The 20,156-nt window shown below is 49.4% G+C and overlaps 1 protein-coding gene and 1 long non-coding RNA gene across 2 annotated transcripts; both read right to left on the bottom strand.

Moving 5' to 3' along the window:
• Nucleotides 1–10,368: 10,368 nt before the first annotated feature.
• TLCD2 (TLC domain containing 2) lies at nt 10,369–12,154 on the bottom strand. The gene is made up of 4 exons (XM_029926781.1): nt 11,979–12,154; nt 11,629–11,711; nt 11,342–11,424; nt 10,369–10,821 (listed from the first exon to the last, which is right to left on the bottom strand). Exons 1-4 carry the CDS (start codon nt 12,152–12,154, stop codon nt 10,369–10,371), a joined length of 795 nt encoding a protein of 264 aa, XP_029782641.1.
• Nucleotides 12,155–13,423: 1,269 nt separating this feature from the next.
• On the bottom strand, nt 13,424–18,162 carry LOC115282142. Its single transcript, XR_003904525.1, has 2 exons — nt 18,079–18,162; nt 13,424–16,045 (listed from the first exon to the last, which is right to left on the bottom strand). It is a non-coding gene; the product is annotated as an uncharacterized LOC115282142 (long non-coding RNA).
• Nucleotides 18,163–20,156: the final 1,994 nt, after the last annotated feature.

Here is a 20,156-nt window from a genome sequence, read left to right as displayed (position 1 = left end):
GCAGAGCTCAAAGTGGGCTCGAGCTCACCTGATTCAGGGCTCACATTCATGAACCGTGAGATCATGACCTGAGCCAAAGTTAGATGCTCACCTGACTGAGCCACTCAGGCACCCTTATTATTATTTTTTTTAAGTAAACTCTATGCCCAACATGGGGCTCGAATTCATGACCCTAAGATCAAGAGTCACAGGCTCTACTAACTGAGCCAGCCAGGTGCCTCTTTCCATTACTTTGTTGTTGGCTCTCCTGGATTGGTCCCATGACTGGTTTATCTTTTCTGTCCTAATTCTGGGAGATTTGCTCACCTCCTCCATGAACTTTTCATTTCCAGTATCACATTTTTTAAGAGTTTTTTAATTTATTTTGAGAAAGAGAGAGAGAGAGAGAGCAGGAGAGAGGCAGAGAGAGGGAGACACAGAATCCAAAGCAGAGAGCCTGATGCGGGGCTCGAATTCCTGAACCACAAGATCATGACCTGAGCTGAGATCAAGAGTCCAAAGTCCAACCCACTGGGCCACCCAGGCACCCCTCCAGTATCACATTTTTAATTTTAAAATACTTTTTTCAGGTTTCTCTGAATGTTTTTCTTTCTTTCTTTTTCTTTCTTTCATTCATTCATTCTCTTTCTTTCTTCCTAGTATGTTCTTATTTCATGGTTACAATATATTCTCTTGTCTCTCTGAGGAAAACAATAAGAGCTTTTCTGAAGTTTTATTCTCCCTGCAGTCTTTGCTTTTTGTGTGTTTTCCTTTTTTCTTTTTCTATATATTTCATGTTAGAGGCTTTCCCCAAATGTGCATAATTGGTTCTTCAATTAAACTTGTAATAAGTGCTTCCAGTAATAAGTACAGAGAGATTTGACCTGATTATAGGGGGAGGGTCATGGAAATTTCCTTGGAAAAAGACGTGTTGGAAATGAACACAGAAAAGTAAGCATGTAAAAAAGAAAAAAAAAACAAAGGAAAAAAAAAAAGAAAAGAGAGTGTATAAGATACAGGGGCTGCAGTAGGAGGAGGGGTGCCAGAAAGACAGGAGCAGGGGATAATGGGAAGCCTATCCAGCATTGGCCATTGTCTGTGCAAAGCGTGAGACAAAAAGAGTCAAACAGAAAGTCCCAGGACTCCAGAGAGTAGACAGGGGAGATTGTGCAGAACACTACAGGACAGCTCCTGAGTCGTGCCTTTGTCTTATTTATTTATTTGTGTTTATTTATTTTTGAGATGGGGGAGGGGCAGAGAGAGGAGACACAAGATCCAAAGCAGTCTCCAGGCTCCAAGCTGTCAGCACAGACGCCGACATGGGGCTTGCACTCACAAACCATGAGATTATGACCTGAACTCGGGAAGTCAGACGCTTAACTGACTGAGCCACCCAGGCACCCCGAGTCATGCCTATATTTTCAAAAGAAGGAGGGGCATCTGGATGGTCTCAAGCAGGGGAATGACATGATCAGATTTGCACTTTAACACTGGTTGCTTCATGGAGGATAGTTATGAAGCCATCATCATGCCATCCCGGCTAGAGATGGCAGTGACTTTGACCAGGGAGCAAAAGCAGAGATAGAAAGGGATGAATGGATGTGGAATCCATTCCTAACTGGGTGATCAATCAGATATGTGTGTATGGGGTGGGACGTGGGGTGGCATGCTTGAGGATGAGTCTTAAATTCGTAACTTTTACGGTGAGTTGATGACAGTGCTAGGCATAGACGGGGAGAATGCTGGAAAGAATGCAGGTCTGGGAAGAAAGATCGTGAGTTAGGCTCTGGACCACCCCTCGGATGTCAGAATGCAACAATCGCATCCCCTCTATGCGCTGTTTGTCAAGTCTCAGTCTGTGGATGACCTGTTTCTACATTTCTTACCTCTGGTTTCCCTCCTCTGGATGATTCTTTCTTTCCCAAGTTCCCACTTTAACAAAATCCTGGTTGCAGGCTTCCCATAGCCTGTAAGAGAGCTGGCTTCTTTACGCAATGTTATACTTTATAAATTCTTGTTGAAAGGAGAAATAAGGGAAAGTGAGACATGCTATTGATAGTTGGAGCCACAGATAAAATGGCACATCTTCAGGGCACCTGAGTGGCTCAATGGGTTAGTCATCTGATTCTTGATTTAGGCTCAGGTAGTGATCTCATGTTTCATGGTTTCAAGCCCCATATCAGGCTCCACGCCAGCACAGAGCCTGCTTGGGACTCTCCCTCTTCTTCTCTCTCTGTCTCTCCGTCTCTCTCTCCCACTGCCCCTCCCCCTGCTCATTCATTTCCTCTCTCTCTTTTTCCCAAAATAAATAATAAACCTAAAAAGAGATGGCACATCTTCCTGGATAGTAAAACCGACAATTCCACTTGACATTTTGTAAAAATTTTTAAAGTCACATATTATAACTCCTAAGTAACTTCAAATGGTATTTTATATTAAAACGGATATGAATAGACTTTGAAGCAGAATGCAAAGTTCACCCGAATTTCTAAAATTTAATACATGTCAAGGAAGTGTTGCAGTAGCGGCCCTCCTGGGTGGTGCTCCCCCCACCCCCGTTTCCCTGTCCCCATTTCTGGCATCTCCCCAGCTCCCCACCCTTGCTTGCTGTCCGGGCAGAAACATTTGGATTTTGGGAAGAGCTGGGGTTAAGGAAGGAAGGGCAGAAGCTTGAAGAAAACCATGTTTAGACACACTGTTGAGGGAAGCAAGTCAATAGCAGAGAGCAGCTGGACTTTGGGGCACCCCAGTTCTTCAGGCCCCTCAGCGCTCCTGCGGTCATGCGCCACCCTGGGATCTGCGGCACGCACAGCGTCAGTGCCTCAGCTCCCAGGGTTAGCAAGGCCAACTAGTGAAGTTCAAGGAGGCAAATGGGTTCTTTCAAGGGTGCCGGCGGGCAGGCCAGAGGGAGGGGGCAAAGCTTAACCCCAAGTAATCATTTACCCTCCCTGGAATGTCAGTTACCACCCCACAGTGTTTTGGGGGGTTGAGTGGTGGTAGGCAGGGAGCCCTTTGCAGGGACTCTCAGGATGCACTGCACAAATGAACTCCTGTTTTTTCATCTCCTAAAGGTCATGTGACCTGCATCCTTGGTTGAAAGAGCTCACTCAGAGAATTGCTTCTGCAATCATAAAGGTTATTTTCCTAAGGTCTGTTACGCAGACCTTATTAAATCTTATTCAGCCTCCATTGTGATATGAATGTCTCTGGTGATTAGCAGTCATTTCTCTCTTCCTGATAAAAGATGCGGAGGCGAGGATGAGGACACTGCCCCACTTTCACAAAGGGAAATTTATACTCCACCTCTAGGCAGAGATGAGGACAGAGAACTTTTCCTATATCTGTTTCTCAATTGACTTCAGCTCAGAATAATCCTTATGCCACAGTGGCGCGTCTGATAACCTTTCACATCCATGGGCCTACTTCAAACCTACACGTTCCTGCAGAATGTTCCTGCAGAAGATGTGCCAAGAAGGGGAAAGAATATGCTCACACCATGGAATTAAGTGGTGTTCTTATTTGCAGGGGAAAGCTGAAATGGACCTCTGCCCTGCAGTTTCCTGAAAAGCACAGGATCAATACTTGGTGAATGTAAGTCCGGCTTTCAAACTGAAGCATCCTGACTTAGAAATAACCACTTCAGAGACAATTTATCTGATCTGATAGATCTTCAGTTGTCAGCTGCCTATCTTTTCACCTTAATGTTTCTCCTGTCCTCAGCCTTTCTATAAAGAGAAAGGCAACGTAGTGTGTAAGAACGAGGCCTGAACCAAAGCAGAGACCTGGATTCAGAGACCTGGATTCTAAGTCTGGCCATGCCACAAACTGGCTGGGTGTACTTGGATAGGTCACTTAACTTTTCTAGGTTTCAATTTCCTGCAAAACAAAAGAGTAAGACTGGATAGCCTTGAAGGTGATGTATTAACAAAGACCCACTGTTACAAGTGAAAAAACAAAACACAAAAAACAAAAAACAAAACCCTCAACTCATACTTAAGCAAATCAGGAGTTCTTTGGCTTGTGTAACTGAATTGTCCAGGAGTTCCGGCTTCAGGCAGAGCTTGATCCAGACACTCAAATGGTGTTAGAGATCTCCATCTCTGACCCCTCTTTCTGCGGTGGCTTCATGTTCAGGGACGCTCTCTTACACTCTACTGGCTTAGCAATGTTAGCACACCTAGCGCCCTTAGCTAAAAGATGGAGCAGAAGTCAAGGTGCTGAGGCTCTTAAGCTCCGGTTGTGTGTCACAGGGAAAGAGGATATCGTGTTTTGATTGGCTAGGCCTAGGTCACATGCCCATTGACAGGGGAGAGAGAAAGGAGTGGTTTTCTAAGGAAGATCTCTACACTGCTAGGCAGGCAAAAATAGCAGATGTTGGCCACAGGTGGTATCATAGAAAAAAAAATGGGTTTGAGTCCAGACCCTGCCACTAGCTAGCTAGTTAAACCTGAGCAAATTATTCAACCTCTCTGCAGTTTGTTTTCTCATCTAAATGATGGGATTAGTCTCTGCTGAGTGGGGTTAGATAGGAGAAAGCTTGAAAGGTGACTGACCATGGGGTGTAAGTACAGCAAATGTTTAGTTTGGGATCCTGTGACTTTAAGCCAGTGATTCTAAACAAACATTTCAGTGTAAGTGCAACTCTTTAAAGAATAAATCCCCCTGGAGCGCCTGGGTGGCTCGGTCAATTCCACTCAGGTCATGACTTCATGGCATCAGGCTCTATGCTAATAGCTCAGAGCCAGGAACCGGCTTCCATTCTGTCTCCTGCTCTCTGCCCCTCCCCCACTTGTGCTCTGTTTCACTCTCTCTCTCTCTCTCTTAAAAATAAAATAAACATTAAAAAAAAAAGAGTATAACTTCCCTTATGTAATTTCCTGCCCAGTGATGACTTTAATTTTCAGCCTGACAAATCCAGATTTCATATACGATAAAGCCTTGACAACCCAGTTATGGAAATTTCTGTCTAATTAATTTTCTTGTTAACTCAAGATTAATTTGGCTAAAAGATTCTTTCGGTTTCAAGCCTTGGCATTGAAAAATCACTCTAAATTGATTCCGTTCTCTTGCCTTTTTTTTTTTTTTTTTTAGCATTTATTTATTTAAGAGAGACAGAGACAGAGCATGAGCGAGGGAGGGGCAGAGAGCAGGAGACAGAAAATCTGAAGCGGGCTCCAAGCTGTCAGTACGGAGCCCGATGAAGGACTAAAACTCATGAACCATGAGATCACAACTTGAGCCAAAGTCGGCCACTTAACCAACTGAGCCATCCAGGTGCCCCAGCTTTGCTTTTTGATAGTAAAGGATCTTCCAGTGCTTTAGAGCTTTGTAGGTCAAAAAGTTGGTCCAAGAGGAGCCCTTCCCAAGACAAAGCTTCCACAATCCAGCATTTCATTATAAATCAGACACCACTGGAACCAAGAAAACATGACGCAAAGAAACCGCATTCTTAAAAGACTGCTGCAATTATGTATATAGCAATTTATTAATTTATGATCAGGGTAGTGTTTCAAGACTAGAATATATCAATGTTCCCCGTCCCGGAAGCCACTCCTCTGTGCCAGAGGACAAATAATACATCAGCCGATAGCTTGGTAGGCATGGAGTCAGTCTTGAGGACCACTTCACTGAGCCATGGTGAGGTCTGACAGGTCACTGCCACGGTGACCCAACTCATTGTACCAAATGCAGCATTTGCCAACCTCTGCGTTTTTAAGTTGCTCCTACTAGGGACCCAACTGACCAGCCTTTCCAATTCCCATCATCTATATCGGGTCCACACCATCTTAACTGGTCTCTGTGATGAGATATCTACTTAATTATAATCATAATGCAGTCTTGCCTTCCTGAAGTTTCACTAGGTTGCCACGATGAAATGTTGTGTTATCCCAAATTCTTCAGGTGTTTACTTATGTCCTACACCTACCTAGTAGCTAATCTTACCCTTCCTGTACAAGTTTTACTAGTTAACCCGCAGGAACAGCTGTATTTTCATAATGGTCAAGGTCTTGGCATCTCTTACGGATACTATTAACTACTATCTGGAAGGTACTCCCTTGAACCATGAATTTATGTCAGTGGCACAAAAAAACATGCAGGGCTCAGAACAAATCAATATTGACCTCTCCACATACTTAAGGAACGTATTTCGTCCATGGGTTTGTCACATTTCTTTTGCTTTGAAAACTCAAGACAATGTGAAGGCATTCAGTTGAGGGGTGCCTGGGAGGCTCAGTCGGTTAAGCGACCGACATCAGCTCAGGCCATGATCTCACAGCTCATAGGTTCAAGCCCTGCATCAGGCTCTGTGCTGACAGCTCAGAGCCTGGAGCCTGCTTCTGATTCTGTGTCTCCCTCTTTCTCTGATCATCCCCCGCTCATGCTCTGTGTGTGTCTCTCTCAAAAATAAATTAAAACGTTAAAAAAAAAGATGGAAAATTGAGTTTTGAAGATACTACTTCTACTAAGGACAACCTCTCTGACACAATTCTACTTTGTTTCTCTATCTCAACTTCTATACCTTTGCCTCTCTGGCTTTTGTCTGATTACATGTGACATCTCTGTTCTTATTGTCTGCCTGTGTTTGCTTACAACTGTGGCAATTTCTTCTCAGCCTCTAAGTGTTATTCTTTCCCTTTGTGTTTTTTAAATTTTTAAAAAATTTTTTAATTTGGGGGGGTGCCTGGGCGGCTCAGTCAGTTAAGTGTCTAACTCTTGATTGTGGCTTAGGCCATGATCTTTCAGTTCATGAGTTTGAGTCGCTGATAGTGCAGAGCCTGCTTAGGATTCTCTCTTTCCCTCTCTCTCTGCTTCTCCTTTAAATATATTATAAACTTAAATAAATAAATAAACTTTAAAAAAAGATGTTTTAACTTCGTAATCTCTAGTCCCAACATGGGGTTCGGACCCTCAACCTTGAGGGGCGCCTGGATGGCTCAGTCAGTTAAGCATTATCCAACTTTGGCTCAGATCATGATCTTGTAATTCATGAGTTCGAGCCCCGTGTCAGGCTCTGTGCTGACAGCTCAGAGCCTGGAGCCTGCTTTGCATTCTGTGTCTCTGTCTATCTCTGCTCCTCCCCTGCTTATGCTCTGTCTCTCTCTCTCTCAAAAATAATAAACATTAAAAAAAAACACAAATTCTTGGCCCTGAGATCAAGAATTGTATCCTCTTCCAACTGAGCAGGCCAGGTGCCTCACCCCCTTTGTGGTTTAATGATCTCCTTCATTTTCCCCCTATTCTAGTCTTTCTTTCTTCCTCTCTTCGTCTGTTCCCTCCTTTTCCTTGTTTTTTTTTTCCTTTGGATGTTTTTGTTTGGTTGGTTTTGGCATTTTTTTGGGTTTTTTATTTTACTTATTTATTTTTTAATCTTTTAAAAATTTTATTTTTGAGAGAGAGAGAGAGAGGGAGAGAGAAAGAGAGTGCAAGCAGGGGAAGAGCAGAGAGAGGAGACAGAGGATCCAAAGCGGGCTGTGTGCTGACAGCAGAGAGCCCGTGAGGGTCAAACCCACACACCCTGAGACCACGACCTGAGCTGAAGTCAGATGCTTAACCAACTGAGCCACCCAAACGCCCCTAGATTTTTTTTTTTTTAATAATACCTAGACCTGGTGTGGGCCTGGAACTCACAAGTCTGCGATCACACATGATCTATTGACTGAGCCAGCCAGGTGTCCCCTTCCTTTGGGTGCTTATTTAATCTGCCTGCCTCCCCCTTCCCCCGCCCGACTTCTTTCACTCTCTGTGGTTCTCCTCAGTCCCTTTGCCTATTCTTCTATCTCAATTTACATCCCTGACTCTGATTTTTCCTCATCTTCCTACCAGTCTCTGCCTACCAGCTCCTGGCAGTCTCTATGTTTTGCACTGTAGCTGTTTGTCCTTTGTCTTTCTGCCTGTTTTCAGTTCAACGTATTTCCTACTCTCTTCTTCTGCCAGTGGGTCTTCCCATCGAGTGCCTCTCCACCTTCTGTTGTTTTGCCTCTCAGCAACTCGGACAAATTCCCCTCAGCCTCTATTTCTACCTCTCTCTTCTCTCGCTCTGCTAACCTCTCTAAAGGCTTCTATTGCCTCCACCTCTCCGAGTCAGGGTGCTCCTCCTTGTCACTCACTCTATTTCTCTGTCTAGACCATCTGTGCCTTGCACCCCTGGGGTCCCTTTCTGTCAGCTTCTATATTGATTTTCCTTGCCCTCTTTGTCTATGAGCATTTTACCAGTTCTGTGACTGGGTCCTGTCAGCAACCAAGGACGGCCTTTCTCAACATTTCCGCCAAAGATTCCCTGTCTTGCCCTCCATCTCTCTTCATCTCTGTCTCTTCTATACAGGTGATCCTTCTATTTGCCCCTTGATCTATATATGGCCATTTCTCTCTTCCCTTTTGTCTTCCTCTAGCTTAGCGCTTTTTTTTTTTTTAATGTTTTTTATTTATTTTTGAGACACAGAGACAGCGTGAGCAGGGGAGGGTCAGAGAGAGAGGGAGACAGAATCCAAAGCAGGCTCCAGGCTCCAAGCTAACCATCATCAGAACAGAGCCTGATGGGGGCTTGAACCCCACGAACTGTGAGATCATGACCTGAGCTGAAGCCGGACACTTAACCGACTAAGCCACCCAGGCGCCCATAGTTTAGCTTTTGGGCAGAATTTTTTGGTTTTAATCCTCCTGCCTCTTGCTTCTGCTCATGTATCTTTCCTGTGGATGAGTAAGGGTTATCTCTTTCTGTCCACTATTTTGTAGAATAGTAATCTTAATCTGCTCTACACTTCCCATAACCTGGATGTTCTGTCTGAAGAAAAGAGAGAATTTGTGCAATAAAAAACAAAAATGCGGCAGAAGTGGTAGGGAAGAAAGGAGAGGGAGAGCTTGCAAAGGAATCCTGGAGAAGAGTCAGATAGTCCTCATCCCTCTGCAGTCAAGCGGAAGCCTTCTCTCATGGACTTCTGCATCTGCCTTCATTCTTCCATGAAACACAGGGGCTGGGAGAACCCTACACTCAGCTCCCAGAACAGGTGTTGAGTCCCTGCCGTGGCTCTAGACTTCAGTACTCTCCTAAGAAGACAGACCTAGGGGCACCCGGGTGGCTCAGTCGGTTAAGCATCTGACTTTGGCTCAGGTTACGATCTCACGGTTCAGTTTGTGGGTTTGAGTCCTGTATCGGGCTCTGTGCTGACAACTCAGCACCTGCTTTAGATTCTGTGTTTTCCTCTCATTCTGCCCCTGCCCTGAGCACATACTCTCTCTCTCTCTCTCAAAAATAAATAAACATTAAAAAAAATTTTTTTAATCTGCATTTTCTTTGAAAAGGTCAGAAGACACTAAGGAAATTTAAAAGGCAGGTACTGGACTTTTTAAAAAGTTAAAAAGCAGGGGCGCCTGGGTGGCTCAGTGCATTGGACATCCAACTCTTATTTTCAGCTCAGGTCATGATCCTAGGGTCATGAGATTGAGCCCTGAGTTGGGTTCCACACTGAGTGTGGATCCTGCTTAAGATCGTTTCTCTCTCTTTCTCAGTACCTGGGTGGCTCAGTCAGTTCAGCGTCAGACTCTTGCTTTCAGCTCTGGTCATGATCTCACAGTTTGTGAGATGGAGCCTTACATCAGGCTCTGTGCTGACAGCGTGGAACTTGCTTGGGATCCTCTCTCTCCCTTCCTCTGCCTCTCCCACTCACCTGCACGTGTGCATGCACACACACTCTCTCAAAACAAATAGATAAACATTAAAAGAAAGATTCTCTTTCTTCCTATGCCCATCCTCCTTGCTCTCTCTCTCAAATTTTTTTTTTCTAAAGGCAGTAAGACTAACATTAAATACAAACACAGTGGTGTGGGTTTGAGAACCAGAACTATCAGCAATGATTGTAGTGGCCCAGTTCTTCTGTCTCTTGGCAACTGTTATGTCCATCCCTACTGGCTACTGATAACACCAGTGTGGCCTCTTCCTATCGCTAGAATTTGGTCACCGTTGAGGTCTTTCTTCAGACTCTGACCCCACCGCCTCCATGCCAGATCTCTCTGATCCTAATAGGACCTCACCTTTCTTTACCTGTTCCTGTGCTAAAGCAAAGGATTTCATTGGTAGTTTAATTTAGCTTCATGCCTCCTGCTACCTCCTACTGGTAGTACTGGCTGTACCTCTTTGAGTTAGTCTGCTGGAAGAAGCAGTCATCTGATGCTAGGATTCAGTGGGCCCAGGAGCCTACGTTCTCATGAACATCAGGACTTCTTAGATCCTAGGAATGGGGGACGGGTGTGAGTTAGCCAGAAAAGAAACCAAGATACTGAAAATTCCATTCAGTCCTTACCCCATGGAGGGACTGTGCATCGTAGACCACCACTGCCTTGTCCTGGCCATGCCTCCCCCAGGACTGGAAGGAGAGAGACTGACGCTTCTCTCTAGTCTTTCAGGCTGAGAATGGAACCGTCCCTGGTGGCAAGCTCACCATCATAACATCTCCTCGGGCCCCTGGGTTCCTTGTGCCCAGGGATGGGTGGGCGGGATCGAGACCGTAGGACATCACTGACCAAAATACGGACACCCAGCATGACGCTCATGGTACCCACAGTAACCAGCCCAGTTCCACCGAGGATGACCAGAGCAAGAGGCACCTGATGTTGCTGCCGGATCAGCCACAGACTCATCCACCCTAGAGGCACTAGGCGGAAGAGGGCCAGGGTGGCCAGGGTGGCCCAGCTGGTCATGCTGAAGGCCAGGGATGGGGCCTGGTGGGAAAGCAGCAGCAATTTTCGTAGGTGTAGGCAGGCGGAGTTCAGCTCCAGGAGCAAAGACACCATAGAGAGGCCTACGTAGTGGCTGGACAGAATGGCGGTGCTGAGGCAGCTCACTACCTGGGGAACAGGGGTCAGAAGTCAGAGGAACTTCCGTGAACTGCTGGCCATCGTGTGCCAACATATCAGTCCCTAAGATGGGGGCTCCCAACCATTTTGTGGTACGCTATTGAAAACCTGCCCTTTATGCTCAGCCTTACACTGGGGCCTGTACAGCCTTAAAATCACCGTTCTGTAATAGCCATCTGCACAGTACACTCCCTCCCAATTTCCAATCCTGGGTTTTCATACCCCATCCCTACTCCCTATACTGAGATTTCCCCTTCTCAGAAAATCTCCCTACTCAATATTTCTACAATTGATGGGACACCTGAGGGAATCCAAACTACCTAGGCAGTGCTCAGACTCCAGCTGTGGCTAGCAGTCAATCCTCTCCCCACAAAACCAGCCCAAGGTTGGGAGGATCAAGCACCAACCGGGTCAGAGACACTGGGAAGTCACTGGACAGAAACCCGAAGAGAGATTGGGAACCCCAGCCTGAGCATACCACCCTTCCTGTCTCCCTTTCCCCAAGTCTCACCACCAAATGATGACAGAGAAGTTCCCAGGCCTGGCCCAAGGTCTGGTTCCATAGCATGTCAGCTCCATCGGCCAAGAAATAACCTATGGGGCATGGTATGAGGGGGAGGGCCATTAGGGCCTCCCTAAGTTGTTGTATCTCCTGGAGAGGAATCTTCATCCTCTCCTTTTTCCAGGTCTTTAGTTTCTTCAGGAAAGCTGCCAGAAACACTTGACCCCTGGGGCCCTGGAATTACCATTGGAAGGTTGCTCCCCGCCAAACCAGTCCAGCCTTCCCTGCACACTCACCCACAGACACAGCCACCAGCACCAGGGCCCAGAGGGGGTGGCCGTGAATCGGGTCAGCAGCCATCTGAGGGTACAGCGAGAGCCTGTGGGAGATGGGGGACCATGGTCAGCATCATGCAGACTCAGACCCCATTCTCCCGCGGTGCACGCTCACCCACCCATTCACATCCCCCACCCAGTGTCAGACTTCCAAAGTTCTGCTTCAAGGGCGTGGAGCCTACTTAAAAGAAAAGAAAAATGTCGTGTAAAGTCCCATTTCCATTCTTGAAGGTGCTCGTATGGGCCTTCTAATCGCAGCTTTAGACCACTCACCCTTACCCCGGTGCCTCCTGGACCTCTAAGCCCCTCACCCGAGCAGCGCCCCGACCCCTGTGAGCAGGCTGTGCACCAGGGAGACACAGATGTTCCGCCACTTCCAACGGTCCTGGGCAGCAGATCCCGGCGTGGGCAGCAGCTGCAGCGTCCAGTGCAGCCCCCGGAACGCGGCGAAGGAGGCGCCAGTCACGAGGAGCCCCCAGGGCACCATGGTCTGGCAGGTCCGATTTAGTCTCTTAAGCGCCGGTGTTCTCAGCTGGGACGCAACCAATGTCAGCTGCGGGGCTTGTGAGCTGGCTTTCGGACCAGAATGGGTCCTTGTCTTCCTCAGCCCACCGAGCCTTTGGAATCCGCTTAACTTTTTTAGGCTTCGACCACGCCCCCATCACCCGGCTAGGCGGTGATTGGAGCGGCCGGAGAGCCACGCCCCGGAGCCACCGCAATAGATCCCCTCCCGCCCTGGCGGGGGATGGCGGGTTGGGGGCTCCCAGGGACCTAGCCTAGCAACGGAGCTCGGAGGGACTTCCAGGATGTCGACAGGGGTCTCCCCAATTCCTGTGTCCCCCCCGCTCGGAGCTCCCGAAATTGGTCTCCAATCTCACCTGACACTCCCAGAGGCCCCGCCCCATTGTCTTTCACCTCCTCTCCCTACACTAACCTTTCGCTACCTGCTGGTCATTCCTCCCTTGGCACTCTTACCGAGCTGAAGGTAGCGATCAGCACACACCCATTCCCATTTGCTTAAACATCACCACCGCATCACCCCCCCCCCGTCCCAGCTGTGGGGGTACCTCACTTCCTTGGAGCCACTCTTTCCAAGATTTCCAAGGTTTCCAGACCTTTAACACATCATAGCAACCCTATTAATTCCAGCAGTCCTGTCTCCTTAAACAATATCTTCAAAGGGAACAACAGCTCCCATTTTGGAGAAGCGACCCGCTGGGGACCCTTCCCCCCAACCCCTTTAGGGGCCCCTACAGGGGACCCTGGCTACTAGGAGGGGAGGGGAAAGGAAACCATTCAGCACTTGTCTTGAAAAGCACCCGTCCCCCCAGGGCTTGGTGCACCTTAGCGGAATAGAATGCTCTCTTCCAATCTGAGGCGGCAAGGAGAGGTCACACAGGGTCACCGCCAGGTTGGGGCAGAATCAAAGAGAAAATCAAAGACTGATAGGATTCTAGAACCTTTCAACCTGAAGATAAAAATCTCCCCCACCCTCCATCTTCCATCTCCTGAAGAGTGACAGGTTTTCAGTTTTCCTTACTCCACGCCACACCTCTTCAGCTGGCTGAAAGCCAGCAATTCAGAGCGCTGTTTCCGTAGGTGGAGAGGGTAAGTTCCAGCTACTTACTCCTGGAGAATAAAGTTCTTCGCATTCCCACAACCCCTTTTCTTCACCAAAACCCCATCACGTCCAAGGGGTAGGGGCATCCCTTCATTCCTCCACACCCACCTCTACAAGTTTTTAAAACAATTACACTGATTATTCTAAATTTTATTTATTATATGAGAACCATACACAATGTAGAAAATTTTTAAATAGAAAAGCCAAAGAGGAAAATCACAATGATATTGTTCCACCATCCAAAGATAATGACTATCATTAACATTTAAGAGTGATGTCCTTTGTCTTTATCTGTTTTATATATACAAGAATATACCCATATTAAGAAGAGTTGAGATCACATCATACACACTATTTTTATAACCTTTTTAATATTCAAAGAGCATTTTTCTTTCCAGTCAAATGTTCTTCTACACGACTTCCAATGGCTGTGCAGTACTCTACCATCTGGATGGATATACAATGATTTACCTAAGCAATCCCCCATTGCAAATTTCCATTACAGCAAAAAAGAAATGAATTCCCAATCAGCCAGTTGCTTCTCAATTTTTCTATTGCAGTGCTGGGGTGCTCACTTGTAACTAAATCTTTAATTATTTTCTTAGGATAAATTCCCAAAGGTAGAATTACTAGGTCAAAGGCAATGGAAACACATACTACCAAAATGACATCCAGGGAGGCTGTACTAATTTGCCCCCCCCCCCCATACAAGGTATGGGAGTGTTATTTTAGTACTCCTTTGCCAATACTGGGCCTTTTTTTTTTTTTAAATATAGTTTGCGAAGGGAAAAATGCTTTCAGCTATATTTGTCTTTCTTTAATTACTAACGAAACACACATTGTTTTTCATGGTTTTATCCATTTGAATTTCTTCTATGAATTTCCTGTGTATGTCCTTTCACATCTGGTTCCTGCTCCTTGAAGCTGCTGTATATAAACACTATAGGGTAGAGAGGTGCAAGCAGGAGGATGAAGCAACAGGACATTTTAATACAGTCTCAGATCTCAGATCTCAGATCTCAGAGGGAGGTAGTAACACTGGAGAGAAATAGTGAATGAAGCCAATGGCTGGGAGCTTGTCCTTGATGGAGGCTGGCTGTCCTCCCTCCTCCTGGGGTGCGCCTGGCCTTTATGGGTCCCCTCTGCGGGGTGCCCAGACAAGGCCCTGTGCTCTCCGGGCCTCGTCCTTCACTGGTCCTCTGCCTGCCTCCGCATTCCCAGGCTGCTCTTCCTCATCTGTGTTCCATGATGGGTGAGGATGGCAGAACCACATACCCAGGGCTGGAGGGAGACGCTGTGGCCAGTGAAGCGGAGAGGGGAAGAAAGGACGGAAGCAATGTCCAGGGACAGAGGAACCTTTGTTGCAGCCTATGAGTGGACTCAGTCTATCCACCCCCTCCACCGCAGTCCCACACACATCCAGCTAGGCTGCAGAAGGATGGGGTCAATGATCTACTCTCCCCTAAATCTCTCTGGTAAATGGAGAATAGGACCCAGCAACCTATACATCGTGTGCCCCACAACACGACAGCTTTCTGCAGCCCCTGAATTTGGCCACCTTCAGGCAGAACTACTGGGCCACGGTTGAACCACACCAGAGCCTGGCCTCAAGAGTTCCACCGCATCAGGAGCCAGGGGTAGTAGGTTTACATAGCTTGATGCCCCAAAGAGGGTCACATCCCACAACCCATCTCTCTTGGTTGCTGGAGAGGAGCATGTCCTGTCTGCACAAGCCTGAGCTGAATCGCACAAATTATCCTGGAAGGTAAAGTGAGGGAAGAAACAGAGGACAGCAGTTGGTCCCCCCATCAGGGACTGCAGTCCTGGTTTGGGCGGCAGAGAAAGCCTGGGGCCACCTTGGCATGGTGGGAAGTCAATGCAGAGATAGCTCCTGTGCCCCCTAGCACTGGTCTAACCCTAGCACCCACCCTCTAATCCTCCCTCCACCCCCAGCTCCTGGGGCTGTGTTGGTTAGGGATGGGGGGAGGGCAACAGCTTATGTGAAAAGCTGTTTTGTTCCCACCCACAGGGAGAGGAGAGCCCAGATTCTGAGTCTGCACAGTAGGCTTCTGATTCCCTCCTGCACACTCATCTGTGTGATTCTGCATCTCACAGGTGGAGAAGCTGAGACAAGAGGTCCAGGGTCTCACATATAGGTGATTATCCCTGTATCTAGAGTCTAGGTCAGTCTGAGGAAATACAGGGAAAGCTAAGAGTATGGGGATCACTACTCAGATGGGAGTTTTGGTATGACCTTTTCCCTGAAGATGAAATTTACTTTGGACCTCACCTGGAGAAACAGTAGAAATTAAAACGAGACAGGAAGGAGGGTCAGGAAAGACATCTGAGTAAAGGTGTAGGCAGTTTTCTTTGCTCCCATGGTCTTCCCCTTGTCACATCAATGTAGACCAACTAACCTTGGGTAGTCACAGCCACCTAGTCCCCAATCCAACTAGGGCCTCTATCTAAAACTGTTCTCTCTTGCTGGGCCAATCTGGCGGAAGGGTCTCCAACTGAACAGGGTTCCCTTTACCGAAAGGTATCATCACTCCCGCTGTTCCGACCTTCCCACCCCAGTTCTGTCACCTTCCAGATGAGGGGGGAAGCAGCTCCTTCTCCTCTTCCTCCTCCTCCTTGAAGCCAGTGGCAGAGGGCAACAGTTCTTCAACTGGCAGCTTTAGCTGGGTCAGGACATAAAGCTTGCCACTGAAGAACTACTGCGGCTCAGCCAGTTGAGGATGTGGGAGGGACAGGCTCCTAAAACGAAAGGGAAGAAAAATGGGAAGGATCTGAGCAGGGCCATGTCACAGGGACACTGTCCCACTGGCCATCAAAGTCCAGTTCCAACAGATGCTCAAGTCTGTCACAAAGGATTCCTAGCTCTGACTTTGGCCTGCAGGAGCCGCTAACTTCAGTGAGAAGCAAGAGACAGCTCTAAACATACTTCCTTGCACATCTTTCCAGAACTGATGGCTGTAGAGACCCAGGCCTGCTCTCACCCCAGCTTGCCCTGTCTATCCATGGAAAGCCCAGCCTCTTCAGCATTCAGAGAGAGCAGGACTTAGAACCTTGGACACATCCCACTAGTCACCCAGGTACTAGGTAAGAAGTTGTACCTTAGGTCCAGAAATGTGAGTTCAGTGATCAGACCAACTGACTTGTTCCCAAGGAGTTCAGCTGGGAGAGTTTTGGGGGCCTACATCTGGGGAGGAGTAAGGAAGTGTTTGGAAGGTCAGCAGAGGCTCTAGGGACTCTGAGGAGAGGACAGGGGACCAAAGGCTGGAGGGGAGGGAGGTATGGGCAGGGTGGATGGGCAGCTTCCCCAAGACTCTCAAATGCCAGGCATTCCGCTTGTGCATTCCGGGTACATCTGGTATGAATTCCAGGCTGTCTGCCGGCCCCTCCATGTCTGAACTTTGTTCCAAGTTCCAGGCCCCGCCCACACAGTTCCAACGCATGAATCAGCAGGAAAAGCCGGGCCCTGCAGCATGGCCCAGGGAGGGGGCTGGGGGCGTGGCAGGCTAGAGGACTGTGAGCTGGGGAGGGCGGTCCTGTGCTGACACTCAGTCCAAGGGCAAGGCCTATGGCAGTGTGAGGGGCCAAGGCGGTCTTGCTTTCCCACTTCTATACTCAGAGGGTAAGAAAGATTAGGGTGGAGGTGGGAGGTTTCCAGATTACAAAACCCTCTTGGGAGACATGAACTTTGTGGTATCTTCCTTCCCCCAGGTGACCAGTCCAACTCCTTCTCACTCTCCTCTGTCTGAGCCAGCTCTGTTCAGCCCATAGGACTCAACGGCTGCTCAGATTCTGTGCCAAGCAGGTGCCCTTGGCTGCAGGGCGGGGTGGGCCCAGGGCACTGACCCTCTGACCAGCTGCTCCATCAACCTTTTGGCACCCTGACAATTCCTAGCCCAGTCTGACAGCCAGGATGACAGGCCAAATGAGTTGGGAGGCTGTAACTAGGGCCGGAGGGAGGTGGGGGTGATAGCCTAGCGAGAGGCCATTGGGAGGGGCCAAGAGTTGGCCGAGAGGTGGGGAGAGAGGGAGCCCAGTGATGACTAACCCAGGCGCCCCACCCAGCCAGCCGGCTTCCCAGGCGGTCAGGGCCAGGCCTGGGCTAGGGGCCCCACAACCGGACATGCTGGGGGGAGGTGCAGAGGTGACCTTCTCTGGGCCCAAGACGGCCAGTTAGGCTGGGGAGGGGGGGTTAGAGTTTCCAGGTCCTCCTCCAGCCCGCTTCCCCCACCAACCGCGGTGAAACCCTAACCTTTGGGTTGCATAAGGCCCCCGCACCGCCGCCCCCTACTCCTCTCCCCTCCCCCCTTACATAACATCCCCTGGAGGGAACGAGAGGAGGGGCCGGCCCGCCCAGAGACCCCTTCCCTGCCAGGGCGCTCAAATTGGCCCTGACCCACTGACTGCCAGTAAAGGAAAACTACCTCCCCACTACCCGCCGGGTCCAAACCCTCCCCAGGCTCGGAGGCCAGTTCTAGTATCCTCTGACCAGGGGGCGCCCAGGTTAGCTGCCTCCTGCCCTCCAGCCCCTCGTCTCCCTTCTAGACAGACTGCAAAACCTTCCGCCACTACTGCTGTCCCGGGCTCCTTCTTTAAACCTCCTGCCACACTACTCCAGTCAGTTCAGGCCCCTCTGCCCCAAAGCTCCCCTGCCCCCGCCGCCCCCTCTCCCCTCCCCCGGAAGGGCAGGGTGTGGCCACCAGGACCCTACTTTCCCCCGTTACCCAGTTAGCATGTTTCCCTCCTTTGCAGCGGGGACCCCAGCTCACACCCACCTGGTGCTGGGTGGGGGGGCTGCTGAGGGTAGGGGAGCAAATCAGTGCGTCCGTTCTCCGCGGCCGGCGGCGCTGTGTCTTCCCTGCGCCCAGCACACACCGGCTCCAGTCTCCGATCAGCTGGCGGCGTCGTGACGCACAAGCTGCGATTGCACCGCCCAGGGCCAATCACCGCCCACTGCTGGCCAGCGTGACCACACCCACTCAGGGGCGCCAGCACTTCTCCCAGGTCCCGCCTCTCCGGCCGTCTTAGCTCTGATTGGCAAGGAGGCCACCCCTTTGCCCGGAGGAGCTGCACTAGGCCACGCCCACCAACTCACGAGCTCGCCAATAGGTGAAAGGGTGTGGCTGAGCCCTACGCCTAAGGCCGCTTGCTTTGAGGAGCGCTACGTCAAACGAGAGTCCTAAAGAGCAGAAGGAAGTAAAGGCGTGTGTGTTTGCAGTGCACACTGGTCAATGTAGTTCTCGGCCTGGCACCTCGTTCCCAGAATCCAGCGCGCTCTGTGAGTTGGCATTTTTAAACTCCTCTCCGAATCCATCCTGGCGAAGTCCTTAAAGGGCTACAGCCCCCTCCTTTTTGGGGCCGTGCGTGCTTGTTTTAAACTTCTCCAAAATGGATTCGTTGGCCTCTGCGAATGAGGCGATAGCTCTCTAAGGAAAGGTAGAGCAGGCGAAGCAGGAGTGGGTAGAACTGAAGGTGGAAATCAGCCTCCCGGGCAGAGTCTGCTGCAGCAGACTCTTCCCTTGGATGAAGACTCTTGAGGGCTTTTGGGGGAAGGAGAAGTGTCCACCTCAACTAGTCCCAGCTTTCACTGGAGAGATCCAGTCCTCCTCTCCTGGCGGGCTCTTACTAGCCAGTAGACTTTTTTTGTAGAGTAGGTCTCGTCCCAGTCGCTTAGAGACCGAGCCTCTCAAGCAGCATCTTCCTAACAAAAGAGTCACACTACAGTCCTCACCTGAGGGTAGAAGCAAGACTGGCGGTCGGAAACTAGGGGGTGGGTCGTGCGAGAGTGTCAACGGGTAAGCAACCCCAACCTCCGCCTAAAACCCCTATTCTGTCCCGCCCTCCAGAAGCCTTTCACTGACTGGGGCCTACTTAGGAAGAGATTTCAAAGGTAGAGACCAATGGGGAGGCTGCCCCTTCCCCCAGGGGCCAATCAGCGCCTAGGAGGGCGGGGGATGGGCAAAACGCAGAGGAACCCAATGACTTGGCAAAAGCTACTGACCAGCTTTTTTAAAGGGACAAGTCGGGGACCCTTCGCAATTTATCACCACCACCCACCCACCCAAAAAAGAGGAACGTGTGGACAGGGATCCGTGACTTTTTCATAGACTCCCAATTGGGTATGAGAGTAATTGAGCCGGAAGGATCAGCCTGGGCTGAGAGACAGTTCCTCGGTATCAAATTCAGGCTCCACCAAGTAATTGCTGTGGTCCCTAGGAACTCCAGAATTCCAAGCCTGCGTTCTGAACAATGTGCCTTTAAGGAAACTTCCTGCCTTCCACCCCAGTAACAGCTGATTGCTGGAAAGTGTGACCTCAGGGGACGAATCAGCTGTTACCACATCCTCCTCCAGGCCTGCCCTCCTCCATCCCCTTATCCCCACCCCACCCCCAACTCTGCCTCCGCCTCAACCCTCCTGGGTCTTCTGGAAAGAAAGGAGATGGAACCCCAAATATGGGGGACCTGCTTGTATGTCCTTTCCTTTTTAACTCCAAGACTATCTCCCCCCCCCACCCCCCATCTGCTGGTTTGCTCTTCAGAGGTTCTGAGCTTGGAACGAGAGGTATTTCCTGTCTTGCACAGTCAGTTCACACTCAGCTCATACTCCCCTTCCCAGATCCTCAAGGAGGCCTGTATTGGGGAGGCTCAGAATGGTGGCTGGCTGGGTGTGTGGGTGCTCCAGGAATGGTGCTGGGGAAGGTCCAGCGAAGCTGCAAACCAAACCAAAACCAAAAGAACGCTTCCTGGGGCCAGAACCCTGCTCCCCAGGCCATTTGCCTCCTACTCCTTACTCAAGTTGCCCTGTTCCTTCCCAGACTGGGACTAGCTAAGGGGACTCTCTTGGCTTCGCCAT

The sequence above is a fragment of the Suricata suricatta genome, chromosome 17 (assembly GCF_006229205.1).
Source record: "Suricata suricatta isolate VVHF042 chromosome 17, meerkat_22Aug2017_6uvM2_HiC, whole genome shotgun sequence".
In the NCBI taxonomy this organism is placed as follows: Eukaryota; Metazoa; Chordata; class Mammalia; order Carnivora; family Herpestidae; genus Suricata; species Suricata suricatta.
The sequence above is the reverse complement of the archived record's forward strand: the minus strand, read 5'-3'. Positions and strand labels throughout refer to the sequence as shown.

Bases quoted from the DNA above. Each gene is read 5' to 3' on its own strand.
- TLCD2 (XM_029926781.1), bottom strand. From the start codon at position 12,154: ATGGTGCCCTGGGGGCTCCTCGTGACTGGCGCCTCCTTCGCCGCGTTC. The intron at 11,712-11,978 runs GTGAGGGGCTTA...CATCTCCCACAG, and splicing joins GGGGTCGGGGCGCTGCTCGG to GCTCTCGCTGTACCCTCAGA. The intron at 11,425-11,628 runs GTGAGTGTGCAG...CATGCCCCATAG, and splicing joins GCTGGTGGCTGTGTCTGTGG to GTTATTTCTTGGCCGATGGA.